The sequence below is a fragment of the Myotis myotis genome, unplaced genomic scaffold (genome assembly GCF_014108235.1).
Source record: "Myotis myotis isolate mMyoMyo1 unplaced genomic scaffold, mMyoMyo1.p scaffold_m19_p_3, whole genome shotgun sequence".
Taxonomy (NCBI): domain Eukaryota; kingdom Metazoa; phylum Chordata; class Mammalia; order Chiroptera; family Vespertilionidae; genus Myotis; species Myotis myotis.
Genome location: NW_023416335.1, coordinates 100,726,513 through 100,744,713, shown reverse-complemented (window position 1 = coordinate 100,744,713; position 18,201 = coordinate 100,726,513). Strand labels below are relative to the sequence as shown.

At 43.2% G+C, this 18,201-nt stretch overlaps 1 protein-coding gene across 1 annotated transcript in view; it reads right to left on the bottom strand.

Annotated features, from left to right (window-relative positions):
• The window catches only part of ARHGEF4 (Rho guanine nucleotide exchange factor 4), a 94,715-nt gene that overhangs the window by 38,148 nt on the left and 38,366 nt on the right, over positions 1–18,201 (bottom strand). Inside the window, 1 exon segment of the mRNA XM_036297737.1 lies at positions 7,444–7,583. Within this exon segment, the coding sequence (XP_036153630.1) occupies positions 7,444–7,560 (117 nt within the window). The 5' untranslated portion in view covers positions 7,561–7,583.

Below are 18,201 nucleotides of genomic sequence, written 5' to 3'. Positions count from 1 at the left end.
CCTGCTACATTGCCAAATTCATTTATTAAGTCTAGTACTTTTTTGATGGAGTCTTTGGGTTTTCTATGTATAATGTCATGTCATCTGTGAATAATGACATTTTCATATCTTCTTTTCCAATTTGGATGCTTTTTTTTTTTTGTCTGTGAAGCTCCTGATTTCCCCTTCAATTTTGAATGATAGCCTTACTGGATAGAGTATTCTTGGATTCAGTCCCTTGCTTTGCATCACTTTGTATACTTCATTCCATTCCCTTCTGGCCTGATGTGTTTCTTTTGAGAAATCATTTGATAATCTAATGAGAGATCCTTTTTAAGTAACTCTGTCTCTCTCTTGCAGCCTTTAAGATTCTCTCTTTGTCATTAACGTTTGCCATTGTAATTATGATGTGTCTTAGTATGGGTCTTTTTGTGTTCATCTTGTTTGGGACTCTCTGTGCTTGTGTGACATTTTCTTTCCCCAAATCAGGGAAGTTCTCTGTTATTATTTCATCAAATAGGTTTTCTAACCCTTGCTCCTCTTCTTGTTTTTCTAGAACCCCTATTATATATGTTACTTCATTTCATGTTGTCCCAAAGCTCCTTTAGGCTCTCCTTCTGCTTTCTAATTTTTTTCTCCCATTGCAGTTCATATTGGGTTTGTATTTCTGCTCTGTCTCCTAACTCACTAATTTGGTCCTCTGCTTCCTGTAGTCTAATGTTGAAATCTTCCATTGTATTTTTTATTGCAGTTATGTAATTTTTTATTTCCTCTTGATTCTTACATAAGTTGTTGATTTTCTCACCCATCCAGTTTATGAACTGTATGACCCTTACTCTGAATTCTTTTTCTGACATATCACATGCCTCTGTTTCATTTCCTTTTCTGGCAATGCCTCCTTTTTTTCCCTTGGTGGGTTGTTTCTTTGTCTCCCCATTTTTTTCTGTCTCTCTGGCCCTGGTGCCCTGCTTGGGGTTTGAGTGGTTGTAGATCCTATCAGGGCAGTGGTCCGGAAATCGTTAGTCCAGAGGCTGGGCCTGCCTTTATTAAAGAGTCTCACACTTTTATTGTCTCTGCTATGAGTTGTATCCCCTTCTCCCATGGATATGGTCTCTCAGTTGTCTGTTTCAGATGCTTGAGGTGGTGGAAGTGGATTCACAGTTCCTTTGATGTGCAACTCCTTGTGAGGACCCACAGCCTCTGGCATGCAATTCTCTGTGTGGCCCCAGCACACTCTGGGATTTTCTTGTTGCTCTCTTTCTAATTCTTTAAGTTGTAGAGTTAGTTAATCCACAGATGAACTGGGCCCAGAAGGGCAGCCTGAAGTTTTGTACCGGCTGTGCAGTGCCAGGGGAAAAAGACGCATGCAGAAAAAAAAAAAAAAAAAGACGCATGCAGAGATGAACACAGAGACATGCTCAGAGCCAGGCGAAAAAGTTGCAAATCTGTGTGCCTCCTCTGGCTTTTTTTTTTCTTTTTAAATCCTTACTTTTGCTGGCTAAGTCCAGTACATAGGATCTTCCAATTAAAAATACTCAGCGAGACTGCAGGAGAAAGTTGTTTTTGTGGAAACTGGGGATCAGAGTGGGGAGAGATGAACAGAAAACCAGCTCTGGGGCTGTCCATCTCTCCAACCCAGTATTAATTGTGGCAGGAAAAGCAAAATCTGAATACTGGGTTGAGAGGCCTTTTAGCCCCGGATATTAAGACAGAAACAGCCCTAGCCAGTTTGGCTCAGTGGATAGAGGGTCGGCCTGCAGACTGAAGGGTCCCAGGTTTGATTCTGGCCAAGGGCACATGCCTGGGTTGTGGGCTTGATCCGCAGTAGGGGGCAGGCAGGAGGCAGCTGATCAATGATTCTCTCTCATCATTGATATTTCTATCTCACTATCCCTCTCCCTTCCTCTCTGAAATCAATAAAAATATATTTTTTCAAAAAAGACAGAAACACTGCCACCCAGGGATTGTATAAGATATGACTCTTGTGTGTAAATACAACTAAAGGCAGGCTAAGAACCAAAGAGAGCAGAGAGAGCAGAGAGATCCTGCCTGCTTGAAAATAGGGTTGAGGCTTAGGACACAAAGGAGCAGTAGATCGCAGGGAACTTCATTACTGTGCTGACTACCTGAAAGGAAACAGATGTGCCACACAGAACAGTAGAGAAAGTGAACAACCTTCACTACTTCACATTTTTTAAATTAAATCTTTATTGTTCAGATTATTACATTTGTTCCTCTTTCCCCCCCCCATAACTCCCCTCCTTCCAGTTCCCACCCCACCCTCCGCCCTCACTCCCCACCCACTGTCCTAATCCATAATGCATGATTTTTGTCCAGTCTCTTCCCGCATCTCCCTTTCCCCCCAAGAATAGTCAGTCCATTCCCTTTCTATGTCCCTGATTCTATTATAATCACCAGTTCATTCTGTTCATCAGATTATTTATTCACTTGATTTTTAGATTTACTTGTTGATAGATGTGTATTTGTTGTTCATACTTTGTATCTTTACCTTTTTCTTCTTCTTCCTCTTCTTAAAGGATACCTTTCAGCATTTCATATAATACTGGTTTGGTGGTGATGAACTCCTTTAGCTTTTCCTTATCTGTGAAGCTCTTTACCTGACCTTCAATTCTGAATGATAGCTTTGCTGGATAAAGTAATCTTGGTTGTAGGTTCTTGGTATTCATCACTTTGAATATTTCTTGCCACTCCCTTCTGGCCTTCAAAGTTTCTGTTGAGAAATCAGCTGACAGTCATATGGTTATTCCCTTGTAGGTAACTGTGTTTCTTTCTCTTGCTGCTTTTAAGATTCTCTCTTTGTCTTTTGCTCTTGGCATTTTAATTATGATGTGTCTTGGTGTGGTCCTCTTTGGATTTCTTTTGTTTGGGGTTCTCTGTGCTTCCTGGACCTGTAAGTCTATTTCTTTCACCAGGTAGGGGAAGTTTTCTGTCATTATTTCTTCAAATAGGTTTTCAATATCTTGCTCTCTCTCATCTTCTGGCCCCCCTATAATTCTGATGTTGGTACGCTTGAAGCTGTCCCAGAGGCTCCTTACACTATCTTCGTATTTTCGGATTCTTTTTTCATTTTGCTTTTCCGGTTGGGTGTTTTTTGCTTCTTCACATTTCCATTCTTTGACTTGATTCTTGCGCTCCTCTGGTCTGCTTTTGGGAGTCTGTATAATATTCTTTATTTCAGTCAGTGTATGCTTAATTTCTAGTTGGTTCTTTATCACAACATCGAGGGTCTCATTAGATTTCTTGAGGATCTCATTAAGTTTATCAGCGGCTTCTAGACAGTTCTTGAGAGACCTTAAAATTGTGGTTTTGAGCTCTATATCCTCCATTTCTGTCATTTCTGTCCTGTTTCTTTGTCTCGGCATTTTTTATGCTTTCTTGGTGCACCCCTGAGTGGTCTTTGTGCACAGTCTTGTTGTAGTTAAGCCTTGATTGTTGTGGGTAATACCAGGGGTGATTTGACCTCCAGGCCAACTGGCTGTGAGAATCAGCTGTGTCTGCAGTGAGAGAACTTCTGTCCTCTGGGGATGTGCTAATCTAGCCTTTGCCTGAGGCTATCTGGCAAAATACTCTGTGCAGGGCTTGGGCGGGGCGGGTGGCACGGGATCAACATGGCGGGCAGAGCGAGCAGTCATGGCTGCTCTCAGTCCCGTCGCCAGAGGCTCTGCCTCTCAGAGTCCCAGCAACCGCTGCAAACCTCGGAGAGAAAGCTGCCTTCGAGTTCCGACCGAAGCCAGACTGTCCCGCTTCTCCCGTTTGAGTCTGGGTCCCTAGAGACTCGCCCAGAACTGGAGCTCAGAGCCTGAGACTCCCTCCCGATTGAAACAGACAACCGCGCCCTCAGCCGCCAGCCTGCTCCACACTCACCTCTGCACCTTTGTATTTTCTACACTGCGCCTCCTCTGAGTCTCAGTATGCTTTTCTCTTTCCTTCTAGTTGAAGAATTTCCCCTCAGCCAGCCTTCCTGTGGTTCCAAGTGATGTCCGTTCCGCCTTTTAGTTGTATTTTTGAAGTGGTTGTGCGAGGCAGCAATCTCCGGTGTTTACCTATGCTGCCATCTTGGTTCCAATCTATCCAGTACTTCACATTTTTATTTTTTATCTTTTACTTAAGAAACTAAATTTTTTTCTCTCATTTGATTTTATCTTGTTTATTACTATATTTTTATTTTTAACTATTATTATCACATAATCATATCAATCAATACAGAAAAAGCATTTGTCAAAATCCAACACCTTTTCTTGATAAAAACTCTCAGAAAAGTGGGAATAGAGGGATCATACCTCAACATAATAAAAGCCTTATATGACAAACCTACAGCCAACATCATACTCAATGGGAAAAAATTAAACTCATTTTTCCTAAGAACAGGAACAAGACAGGGATGCCTACTTTCACCACTCCTGTTCAATATAGTACTGGAAGTGCTAGACATAGCAATCAGACAAGAAGAAATAAAAGGCATCCAAATTGGAAATGACGAAGTAAAACTGTCTTTATTTGCAGATGACATGATACTATACATAGAAAACCCCAAAGACTCCATCAACAAACTACTAGACCTAATAAATGAATTTGGCAATGTAGCAGGACACAAAATTAACACCCAGAAATCTATGGCCTTTTTATACACCAATAATGAACTCACAGAAAGAGAAGCGAAAAAAACAATCCCATTTACCATTGCACCAAAAAAATTAAGATACCTAGGAATAAACTCAACTAAGGACATAAAAGAACTGTACTTGGAAAACTACATTACAGTGTAAAAAGAGAGAGAAGACGTAAACAAATGGAAGAACATACCATGTTCATGGGTTGGTAGAATCAACATGATTAAAATGTCCATACTACCCAAAGCAATCTACAGATTCAATGCATTCCCAATTAAAATACCAATGGCAAATTTCAAACATCTAGAACAAACTATCTGAAAATTCATCTGGAATAAAAGCACACCCTGAATAGCCACAACAATCCTGAGAAAGAAGAACAAAGTTGAAGGGATCACAATACCAGATATCAAGCTATATTAGCAAGCCACAGTTCTGAAAACTGCCTGGTACTGGCACAAGAACAAACATATATTCCAATGGAACAGAGCAGAGAACCCAGAAATCCACCCCAGCCATTATGCTCAATTAATATTTGACAAAGGAGGAAAGAGCATACAATGGAGTCAAGACAATCTCTTCAATAAATTGGACTGGGAAATTTGGTCAGATACATGCAAAAAATAAAACTGGATCACCAACTTACACCATACACAAAAACAAATACAAAATGAATAAAGGACTTAAAAGTAATATGAGAAACCATAAAAATCCTTCAAGACTCCATAGGCAGCAAAATAGCAAACATATGTCTTAGCAATATCTTTACCAACAGAGCTTCTAGGGCAATGGAGACTAAGTAGAAAATAAAAAAATGGGACTACATCAAAATAAAAAGCTTCTTCACAGCAAAAGAAACCATCAACAAAACCACAAGATTCATCTTGCTTTGGACTCTCTGTACTCATGTAACTTTTTTCTTCCCTATATCTGGGAAGTTTTCTGTCATTATTTCTTCAAATAGATTTTCTAACCTTTGCTGCTCTTCTTGTTTTTCTGATAGCCCTATTATGTGTATGTTACTTCATTTCGTGTTGTCCAGAAGCTCCCTTAGGCTCTCCTCCTGCTTTTTAATTTTTTTCTCCAGTTGCTGTTCAGATTGAGCTTGTTTCTCTACCTTATCTTCTAACTCACTAATTCTGTCCTCTGCTTCTTCTAGTCTACTGTTGAAACCTTCCATGGTGTTTTTGATTGTAGCTATGTCACTTTTGATTTCTTCCTGATTTTTGCATAGGTTTTTGGTTTTCTCACAAACCGGTGCATGAACTGTGTGACCATTACTCTAAATTTTTTCTGTCATGTTGCATGCTTCCATTTCACTTATTTCCGTTCTTGACGACTCCTCATTTTCTTTCCTCTGGGGATTGTGTCATCTCCCCATTCTGAATTAGGAATTCTTACCATTTGCAACAGCATGGATGGATATGGAGAGCATTATGCTAAGTAAAATAAGCCAGCCAGTGAAAGATAAATACCACATGATCTCACTCATTTATGGATAATAAAGAACATTACACATGGTTGAACAAAAATAGACAGAGTCTTTAAGGAAAAACAAAACCAGTGTCTGTGAATTTTGCTTAAGATTACAATTTTAGAATACCTTTCAAATAGCTTATGAGAAGCACTTAAAGAAAGGCTTTTTTGGAAAAATCAACTTAATTGGATGTTTATTCCTTATGCATTATGGATTTTGAAAAGCTTTATTTAATGATTTTTAAACATTGTTATTCAGAGCTGGGCCTGTAAAAAGAGTTTGTCCACAGTTGACAATGTGTACTCATCTGTCAAGTAATTAATGGGGACACTACACTATTTAAGGGTTTCTGACCAGCCCATTCATTTACAGAAAAATTAAAGGCTGTTTGTAAGTTGATTCCCTCCTGAGGAAAAAAAATCTGGTGCTGCAAGATCCTGGGTTCTCATATTATGGTTTTAATGAAGCAGAAATACACAGTATATCCTAACCAGGAGGAGAACCTGATGTTGCTATGGAAGTGTGATTATGCCAGATAACTACCATGTTATGTCCTACAGCCCCTCTGAATTAAGTACCAAAGAACAGGGGTAGAAAATAAGAATTCAAGTGAGAAAAACAGAGAGTCAAGGTCTCAAAATTTCTCTCTTCTTGGAGAATGGCAAAGGAGAACTTGGTATGGGAACCAGTTTTTCTAGGTGAAGTTTCTTACTAATTTCTTCTACTTATGTAAGAACAGAAAATAAAATAAAGGAAGAGAGAGAGAGAGAGAGAGAGAGAGAGAGAGAGAGAGAGAGAGAAAGAAAGGGAGAAAAAGAAAGAAAGAAAGAAAGAAAGAAAGAAAGAAAGAAAGAAAGAAAGGTAACTTGCACACAGCTGTCACAGCAACAGCAATACTTTTTGAACTATTGATGTCAAGAGGAAAGAAATCAGTTTTCACTTGTGTTGCCCCCAGTGCTGCCCAGACAACTTTTTGGAGGGTCAGGGGCCTTTCTTTTTACCAAGTAGAGCTTCTTCCATCCAGGATGGTTTTACAGGGGCTACTTTGTAGGAGAACTCAGCACTTTTATATCTTAGGTACTGTCTATCCTGGATCCCCTGTAGATCCCTCTTATTCTGAGTCCCTTGTAGGCACAAGTGAGAGGCCTGTATTTGGAAAAGCTCTGCTGTTGGACATTATATCCTAAAGTGGATGCCACAGGGTAGAACTGTGCAGTGTGCACTATTACCACTGCCATCTGCTTATAAGACAGACACTGTGAACATCTAAGCCTGGATGAGTGTGATGGAGTTGTCTTGACAATCAAGCCATCTATCCCAGCCCCCCTCCCTTCACCCACACAGCCCCAACTCTACCTTATTGAAAGACAGCTGCTCACTGCCCCCTCTAGGGTGGGTGTAGTGGTCGTTGGATCTGTGCATATTTTCATAAAGGTCTTCCTCACTTCCTGTGTTGTCAGCATGGATGACCATGTTCAGAGCTTCATCAAGGATGGCTGGAAGGAGAGAGGCCAGTTGGCAAAGTGGAGCAGAGGGAAGGGGACATGCAGAAAATAACACAAAACTTTTCAGGATAAACGCTCCTTCTTTGAGAGGAGGGAGAAGATCTGAAACTAGTTTCTCAAACCATTCTTGCTACAAAAACATGGTCTGGTTGAAAGAGTTCCCTGGTCAACTTTCACACCATCACTTTAATCATCTACTATTCGGTACCCACCAACTCTGTAAAGAAGGAAACCCAAATATCTGCCATATCATGACACTCAGAGTCCCCACCAGTTGAATCTAGTTCAAAACCATTTACCAGTGTGTCAAGTATAGTATAAGGCCCTTAAAAATACTAACAATTTATTATGAAAAAGATATTATGAAATATAGTTATATAATATAGCCAAAGAAATATACATTATATAAATGCATTTATAGTTGGCAATCTATAATAATAAAAGTGTAATATGCTAATTAGACTGGACAGCCAAAAGACCTTCTAGACGTCCAAAAGGATGTCCTTCCAGACAGCCAGGGCTGTGAGGGCCGAGCCCCTTGCACGAATTTCGTGCATCGGCCTCTAGTTAATAATATAAACACCCATGGTACTTATAATCCTGCATAAGAGAAATACCAGAAGCTTAGAATTCAACCTTCTGTATACCCTACTGCAATCCTTTTCCCTTCTATCTCTTTTAGATAAATGTCCAATATCCCCAACTTTTTATAAATCACACATTTCTCTTTGTTTAATCATTTATTTCTGTTAAATTTTGCATGGTTTGATCTTATATAAATAGCTTTTGTTCTCTGACTGGATTTTTTTTATTCAACTGCTCATGTAGTTGTGATTGACTCATTCTCTCTGATGCAGTCTTGCATTTTATGAATATTTCAAATTTTACATATCCATTGTACTTCTGGAGAACAGTGGGTTGTTTCCTGTATTGTGGCTGGTATAAACAATACCAGATTATGCATACATCTCAGAGTTTCTCTGAGACAATGTTTTTTTTCTCTTTTTTTTAATCTTTAATTTCTTTATTGGTTAAGGCATTACAAATGTGTCCTCATCCCCCCCATTAACCCCTAACCACCCCCCTACTCATGCTCTCATCCCCCTGTTGTCCATGTCCATTGGTTTGGCTTATATATATGTATGCATACAAGTCCTTTGGTTGATCTCTCCCCCTTACCCTCACTCTCCCCTACTTTCCCTCTGGGGATTGATAGTCTGATTGCTGCTTCTCTGTTTCTGGATCTGTCCCTGCTCATCAGTCTATGTTGTTCTCTATATTCCACAAATGACTGAGATCATGTGTTATTTATCTTTCTCTGACTGGCTTATTTCACTTAGCATAATGCTCTCCAGTTCCATCCACGCTGTTGCAAATGGAAAGAATTCCTTCTTTTTTACCCCAGTGTAGTATTCCATTGTGTAGATATACCACATTTTTTTATTCCACTCATCTGCTGATAGGCACCTAGGCTGTTTCCAAATCTTAGCTATGGTGAATTGTGCTGCTATGAACATAGGGATGCATATATCCTTTCTTATTGGTGTTTCTAGCTTCTTGGGATATATCCCTAGAAGTGGGATCACTGGGTCAAATGGGAGTTACATTTTTAGTTTTTTGAGGAAACTCCATACTGTTCTCCACATTGGCTGTACCAGACTGCATTCCCACCAGCAGTACAAAAGGGTTGCTTTATCTCTACATCCTCTTCAACAGTTGTTTGTTGATTTGTTGATGATAGCCATTCTGACAGGAGTGAGATGATACTGCATTGTCGTTTTGATTTGCATTTCTCGGATGATTAGTGACTTTGAGCATGTTTTCATATGTCTTTCGGCCTTCTGTATGTCCTCTTTTGAAAAGTGTCTATTTAGGTCCTTTGCCCATTTTTTGATTGCATTGTTTATCTTCCTTCTGTTAAGTTGTATGAGTTCCCTGTAAATGTTGGAGATTAAACCATTATCGGGGATAACATTAGCAAATATGTTCTCCCATGCAGTGGGCTTTCTTGTTCTTTTGTTGATGGCTTCCTTTGCTGTGCAAAAGCTTTTTATTTTGATGTAGTCCCATTTGTTTATTTTCTCTTTAGTTTCCATTGCCCTAGGAGCAGTATCAGTGAAGAAATTCCTTCGGCATATGTTTGCGATTTTGCTGCCTGTGTATTCCTCTAGTATTTTTACGGTTTCCCATCTTACATTTAAGTCCTTTATCCATTTTGAGTTTGTTCTTGTGTATGGTGTAAGTTGGTGGTCTAGTTTCATCTTTTTGCATGTATCTGTCCAATTTTCCCAACACCATTTATTGAAGAGACTGTCTTGACTCCATTGTATGCTCTTGCCTCCTTTGTCGAATATTAATTGGGCATAGTGGTTTGGGTCAATTTCTGGGTTCTCTATTCTATTCCATTGATCTATAGATATCTAGGCATTAATTTCGTATCCTGCTATATTGCCAAATTCATTTATTAAGTCTAATAATTTTTTGATGGAGTCTTTAGGGGTTTCTATGTACAGTATCATGTCATCTGCAATTAAGAGAGTTTTACTTCTTCTTTACCAACTTGGATGCCTTTTATTTCTTCTTCTTGTCTGATTGCAATGGCTAGTACTTCCAGTACTATGTAGAGCAGGAGTGGTGAGAGTGGGCATCCCTCTCTTGCTCCTGTTCTTAGGGGAAATGGTTTTAGTTTTTGCCCATTGAGTATGATGTTGGCTGTGGGCTTTTCATATATGGCTTTTATTATATTGAGGTATGATCCTTCTATTCCTACCTTGCTGAGAGTTTTTATCAAGAAAGGGTATTGGATTTTGTCAAATGCTTTTTCTGCATCAATTGATATGACTATGTGATTTTTATCTCTCGATTTGTTTATGTAGTGTATCACGTTTATTGATTTGCGGATATTGTACCATCCTTGCATCCATGGGATAAATCCTACTTGGTCATGGTGTATTATCTTTCTGATGTATTGCTTGATCCGATTTGCTAGAATTTTGTTGATTATTTTGGCATCTATGTTCATGAGGGATATTGGTCTGTAATTCTCTTTTGTTGTGTAGTCTTTTTCTGGTTTTGGCATTAGGGTGATGCTGGCTTCATAGAATGAGCTTGGAAGTGTTCCTTCCTCTTGAATTTTTTGGAATAGTCTGAGGAGGATAGGTTTTAGTTCTTCCTTGAATGTTTGGTAAAACTCCCCTGTGAAGCCGTCTAGCCCTGGGCTTTTGTTTGCTGGGAGCTTTTTGATGACTGCTTCATTTTCTTCTAGAGTTATTGGCCTGTTGAGATTTTTAGAATCTTTCTGATTGAGTTTTGGAAGGTTGTATTTTTCCAGGAATATGTCCATTTCCTCTAGGTTGTCTAGTTTGTTGGAGTAGAGTTGTTCATAGTATTTTTTAACATTCCTTTAAATTTCTGTGGCGTCTGTTGTTATTTCACCTTTTCATTTCTGATTTTGTTTCTTTGGGTCCTCTCTCTTTGCTTCTTGGTGAGCCTGGCTAGAGGCTCATCAATCTTTATCCTTTCAAAGAACCAGCTCTTGGTTTCATTGATCTTTTGGATTGTTTTTTTGGTCTCTATGTCATTTATTTCTACTCTGATCTCTATTATCTCCTTTCTTCTGCTCACCCTTGGCTTTTCTTGTTTCTCTCTTTCTAATTCTTTGAGTTGTAGAGTTAGATGATTTACCATCATTTTGTTTTGTTTTCTTTTTTGAGGTAGGTCTGTAGAGCTATAAACTTCCCTCTCAGGACTGCTTTTATTGTGTCCCATAGATTTTGGATTGTTTTGCTGTTATTGTCATTAGTTTCCAGAGTGTTTTTAATGTCTTCTTTGATCTCATTGGTAACCCAATCATTATTTAGTAGCATGCTATTCAGCTTCCAAATGTTTGAGTTTTTTGGATTGTTTTTATTGTAGTTTATTTCTAATATTATGCCATTGTGGTCTGAGAAGATGCTTGGTATGATTTCAATCTTCTTGAATTTGGGGAGTCTTTGCTTGTGACCCAATATGTGGTCTATTTTTGAAAATGTCCTATGTGCACTTGAGAAGAACGTATATTCTGTGGCTTTGGGGTAAATGTTCTGAAGATGTCATTAAGTCCATCTGATCTAGTGAGTCATTTAGTATTGCTCTTTCTTTGCTGATTTTTGTCTAGAGGATTTATGCAATGATGTCAGTGGTGTGTTTAAGTCCCCTACTATGATTGTATTGTTGTCAATGTCTCCCTTGATATCTTCCAGGAGTTTTTTTTTTTTTTTTCATGTATTTGGGTGCTCCTGCATTGGGTGCATATATGTTTGTCAGGGTTTTATATCCTCTTGTTGTATTGATCCCTTTAGTATTATGCAGTGGCCTTCCTTATCTCTTATTATAGCCTTCACTTTGAGGTCTATTTTATCAGATATAAGTACTGCTACCCCAGCTTTTTTTTCATTTCCATTTGCCTGAAAGATATTTTTCCATCCCTTCACTTTCAGTCTGTGTGAGTCCCTTATTCTGAGGTGGCTCTCTTTTAGACTGCAAATATATGGGTCATGTCTTTTTATCCGTTCAGCCACTAGATGTCTTTTGATTGGAGCATTTAGTCCATTTATGTTTAAACTTATTATTGAAAGGTACTTGATTGTAGTCATTTCTATTTTGGTGCCTGTGTTCTTTCTTACCTTTATATTTCTTCTCTTTACAGCATTCCCTTTAGCATTTCTTGCATTGCTGGCTTGGTAGTGATAAACTCCCTTAGCCTTTTTTTGTTGGCAAAGCTCCTAATTTGCCCTTCAATTTTGATTGATAGTCTTGTTGGATAGAGTATTCTTGGATTCAGTCCTTTGTTATGCAACACTTTGTATACCTCCTTCCATTCCCTTCTAGCTTGATGTGTTTCTGTTGAGAAATCATTTGATAATCGGATGGGGGATCCTTTGTAGGTAACTCTCTGTCTCTCTCTTGCAGCCTTTAAGATTCTCTCTTTGTCATGAAGATTTGTCATTATAATTATGATGTGTCTTGGTGTGGGTATTTTGAGATTTATCTTGCTTGGGACTCTCTGTACTTGTATAACTTTTTTCTTCCCCATATCTGGGAAGTTTTCTGTCATTATTTCTTCAAATAGATTTTCTAATCCTTGCTGCTCTTCTTGTCCTTCTTGCAACCCTATTATGCGTATGTTACTTCGTTTCATGTTGTCCCGAAGCTCCCTTAGGGTCTCCTCCTGCTTTTTAATTTTTTTCTCCAGTTGCTGTTCAGATTGAGCTTGTTTCTCTGCCTTATCTTCTAACTCACTAATTCGGTCCTCTGCTTCTTCTAGTCTGCTGTTGAAACTTTCCATGGTGTTTTTGATTGTAGCTATATCACTTTTCATTTCTTCTTGATTTTTGCATAGGTTGTTGATTTTCTCATCCATCCGGTGAATGAATTGTACAACCATTATTCTGAATTCTTTTCTGTCATGTTGCATGCTTCAACTTCATTAATTTCCTTTCTTGGCAACTCCTCATTGTCTTTCCTCTGGGTGTTGTGTCGTCTCTTCATTCTGATTATTGCCCGATGGTTCAAACGTTGAATTGCGTGGGCCTGGGCCGTGTGCAGTGGGAGCCTCCCACCACCCTAGTGTCACTGAAGAGCTCTGACACTAAGATGTGTGGTTGTTGTGGGTTGGTGGGAACCAGGCTCGCTCAGAGTCAGTGTAGTCAGCGCTCAATGTGGTCTCATACGCGCCCTTAGAATCAGGGACCCTTTCTGCACCATGCTGAAACAGAGAACCCCCTGGAGCGTGTTGAAAACCAGAGTCCCCCAGCGTGCGCCAGGAGTCAGAGTTCCCCAAGAATCCAGTATCAGAGTCTCTGTTGCTTTGCGCGACCTCACCTTGAGAATCAGGTTCCCTGTGTGCTCCTGCACCAGGAATTGGAGTCACTGGCTCTTAGTATGAATGCACAGGGAATCAGGATCTCAGACACAGGTGATAAGAAACACAGTCAAGTCACTGGTGCTTGGTGCTGCCTCCTGCCCAGAGAATCCGGGTCCCTGAGCCTGTGTTATGCGGGACAAATTCCTGGTGTTCGCGCGATTGCTCCCAGCCCAGGGCTCCTGGAGCAGGCAGTGCGAGCAGGACCAGTTCCTGGTTTTCGCGCGATTGCTCCCAGCCCAGGGCTCCAAAGCCGGCAGTGTGCATAGGATCAGTTCCAGGGTTTCGCGCACGTTTGCTCCCAGCCCTGGGTTCCTGGAGCAGGCAGTGCGAGCAGGACCAGTTCCCAGTGTTTGCGGGATTGCTCCCAGCCCAGGACTCCTGAACCCAGCCCTACGCGGGATCAGTTCCAAGGTGCTCGCGCACTTCCAGGCTAAAGTTCCTGGAGCGCTGAGGCCCTGGCAAGGGGTGGGTCTATCAGTTAGTTACTCTGGCACTGCCCGCAAGCCTGCGGGAAGGGGGGATGGGCTCTGTTACTCATGGATCTGCTGCGGGGATTTCTGAACTTTTGGTGTCCACAGGTCTGTAGCTGTCGTCACAGGTCTCTGTCCCCAGTGGCTGCAGGGTCCTGGTATGCATCTGAGATCAGACTGGGTGGTGCTGAGGCCAGGATCCTAGTCTCAAGCAGCTCTGTTTCCCAAGATGGCGTGGTCGCTGTGCCTGTGCTGGCCGCCCAGGAGTGTCCGCGCAGGGAGAGGGACGCTGCTGCCTAAGACTGCCCAGTTTAGCAGCCCCTTAGAAGTCTTGCAGAATCTAACTGTCCCTAGCTCGTACACACACACACCACACACGTCCACACACTCCTCTATCACTTCCTTGCGCTCTCACACTCTCTCCCTCCCTACCTTCCTGCTGGTCGCCATTTTTCCTTCCCTGCCTCTTAATCTTTAGCTGATAAAAGGAGATATACTTCAATACTTTAAAGGCCCAATTTCTTCTATAAAATTTAACCATGTTCTTGTAGTGCGATCTTTTCACAGTACATTCCAGGGAGATGAAGACCTTAAGCAATATATTTTGTAACTTGGAGACTTTTATCTACTGAAAAAAGACACCTTCAGAAGGAATTCCTTCAATATTTCTGAACAGGCCCCTACTAGGTACTGCAAACAACCATGTGCAGGCAAATATCAGAGTATAGACTCCTGGATTCACATGACACATTGAAAGAGCACCTAACCCTGACTAGACATGCACATCATCTGGTGTTTGGAAAGTAAATATTTATTGGAATATGCCGAAACCGGTTTGGCTCAGTGGATAGAGCGTTGGCCTGCGGACTGAAGGGTCCCAGGTTCGATTCCGGTCAAGGGCATGTACCTGGGTTGTGGGCACATCCCCAGTAGGAGATGTGCAGAGGGCAGCTGATCGGTGTTTCTCTCTCATCGATGTTTCTGACTCTCTGTCTCTCTCCCTTCCTCTCTGTAAAAAATCAATAAAATATATTAAAAAAAAATTTATTGGAATAAAAACAGATGACATCTGACAAGATAGCTTTCCCAAGATGTTCAGATCAGACGGAAGGTTTAAATTCACGTTTCTCTTTGGTCTAGATTATTAACTGACTAGAGGCCTGGTGCACAAAAATTTGTGCATTCAGGGGGGTCCCTCAGCCCAGCCTGTGCCTTCTCACAGTCTGGGACCCCTCGGTGGATGACCACCTGCTGGCTTAGGCCTGCTTCCCGGGGATTGGGCCTAAGCTGGCAGTCAGACATCCCTCTGGCAGCCCGGGAGCCCTTAGTGGATGTCCACTTGCCAGTGGGGAGCAGGCCTAAGCTGCAGTCGGACATCCTTAATGCTGCTGAGGAGGTGGGAGAGGCTCCCACCACCACTGCTGTACTGGCAGCTGTCAGCCTGGCTTGTGGCTGAGCAGAGCTCCCCCTGTGGGAGCACACTGACTTTTAAGGGGCAGCTCCTGCATTGAGCGTCTGCCCCCTGGTGGTCAGTGTGTGTCATAGTGACCAGTCATTCCCAGTTGTATTGCTGTTAGGGTCAATTTGCATATTTTCCTTTTATTATATAGGATAGAGGCCTGGTGCATGGTTGGGGGCCAGCTGGTTTGCCCTGAAGGGTGTCCCGGATCAGGGTGGGGGCCCGCTTGGGTGCCTGGCCCCTGGGTGAGGGGCTGAGGGCCATTTTCAGGCTGGCCACACCCCCTTCAGGGTGGGTTTCCCCGCTGGGGTGCCTGACCAGCCTGGGTGAAGGGCTGATGGCCGTTTTCAGACTGGCCATAGCCGCGGGCTGGAAGCAAATATCTGGGATTTATTTATCTTCTATAATTGAAACTTTGTTGCCTTGAGTGGAGTCCACAGCTGGCCAGGGCAGGCGGGAAACTTGTCTTCCTCCATCGCCGGGGTAAGCAAGGCTCCTGCTTGCTCCAGCTCTGCGGCTGCTGGCCGCCATCTTGGTTGGGTTAATTTGCATATGGCCGCTCTGATTGGCTTGTGGGTGTGGCTTGTGGGCATGGCTTGTGACTATAGCAGAGATGCAGTCAATTTGCATGTTTCTCTTTTATTAGTTACTAGAGACCTGGTGCACAAAAATTTGTGCACTCAGTGGGAGGGGGTCCCTCAGCCTGGCCTGTGCCCTCGTGCAGTCTGAGACCCCTCGGGGGATGACCACTTGCTGGCTTAGGCCTGCACCCCAGGGGATTGGGCCTAAGCTGGCAATCAGACATCCCTTTGACAGCCTGGCAGCCCTCAGGGGATGTCCACTTGCCAGCAGCGAGCAGACCTTAGCTGTAGTTGGATGACCTTAGTGCTGCTGAGGAGGCAGGAGAGGCTCCCAACACCACCGCTGTACTGGCAGCCATCAGCCTGGCTTGTGGTTGAGCAGAGCTCCTCCAGGTGGGAGCGCACTGACCACCAGAGGGCAGCTCCTGCAATAAGTGTCTGCCCCCTGATGGTCAGTGTGTGTCATACTGACCAGTCATTCCCAGTCTTTCTGCTGTTAGGGTCAGTTTGCATATTACCCTTTTACTATAAAGGATAGAGGCCTGGTGCACGGGTGGGGGCTGGCTGGTTTGCCCTGAAGGGTGTCCGGATCAGGGTGGGGGTCCCGCTTGGGTGCCTGGCCACCTGGGTGAGGGACTGATGGGTGTTTGCAGGCTGGTCACACCCCCTTCAGTGTGGGGGTTCCCACTAGGGTGCCTTATCAGCCTGGGTAAGGGGCTGATGGCTGTTTGCAGCTGGTCACACCCCCTTTAGGGTGGGGGTCCCCACTGGGGTGCCTGGCCAGTCTGGGTGAGGGGCTGAGGGCTGTTTTCAGGCTGGCCTGCGACTGAAGCTCCTAGCCTCTCCTTTTTTTCTTTTCTTTTAATTCTGGGATTTATTTACCTTCTATAATTTAAACTCTGTTTCAATCACTGGTGCTCCCAGCTCTGAGGCTGTGGCTGGCTGTAAGCAGGTATCTGGGATTTGTTTAGCTTCTATAATTGAAACTTTGTTGCTTTTGGAGATGTTGCTTTCGGAGCTCAGAGCTGGGCCCTGGCAGGTGAGGAACCTTGGCTTCCTCCATCACTGGAGCAAGCAAACCTCATGCTCACTTCAGCTGCATGGCTGCTGGCCGCCATCTTTGTTGGCAGTTAATTTGCATATCTTGCTGATTAGCCAATGGGAAACGTAGCGGAGGTACGGTTAATTACCTTTTTCGTCTTTTATTAGATAGGATGATAGAGGCCTGGTGCATGGTTGGGGGCCGGCTGGTTTGCCCTGAAAGGTGTCCCAGATCAGGGTGGGGGTCCCGCTTGGGTGCCTGGCCAGCCTAGGTAAGGGGCTGAGGGTGCTTTTCAGACTGACCACAGCCCCTTCAGGGTTGGGGTCCCCTCTGGAGTGCTTGGCCAGCTTGGATGAGGGGCTGAGGGCCTTTTTCAAGCTGGCTACACCCCCTTCAGGGAGGGTGGTCCTGCTGGGGTGCCTGGCAAGCCTGGATGAGTGGCTGATGGCTGTTTGCAGGCTGGCCACAGCCCCTTCAGGGTTGGTTTCCCCGCTGGGGTGCCTGTCCAGCCTGGGTGAAGGGCTGATGGCTGTTCTCAGGCTCGCCACAGCCCCTTCAGGGTTGGGGTCCCCACTGGGGTGGCTGGCTAGCCTGGGTGAGGGGCTGAGAGCCGTTTTCAGACTGGACACACCCCTTTCAGTGTGGGGGGTCCTGCTGGAGTGCCTGGCCAGCCTGGGTGAGGGGCTGATGGTCTGTTTTTAGGCTGGCCAAGCCCCCCAGTGAGGACCCTCACCCCATGAGGGTGTGGCCAGCATGGGTGAGGGGCTGATGGCTTTTTGCAGGCTAGCCACGGCTCCCTGCCACCCAAGCTCCCAGTGTTGGCTGGCTGGAAGCAGGTATCTGGCATTTATTTATTTTCTATAATTGAAACTTTGTTGCCTTGAGTGGAGGCCTCAGCCAGCCAGGGCAGGCGGGAAGCTTGGCTTCTTCCATCACCGGGGCAACCAAGCCTCCTGCTTGCTCCAGCTCTGTGGCTGCTGGCCACCATCTTGGTTGGGTTAATTTGCATATATTTGCTCTGATTGGCTGGTGGGCGTGGCTTGGGGTGTAGTGGAAGTGCAGTCAATTTGCATATTTCTCTTTTATTAGATTAGATTCTCAATTCATATCCAATTCATAAATCTCTAAATTGGCAACCTACAGGTTGTATTA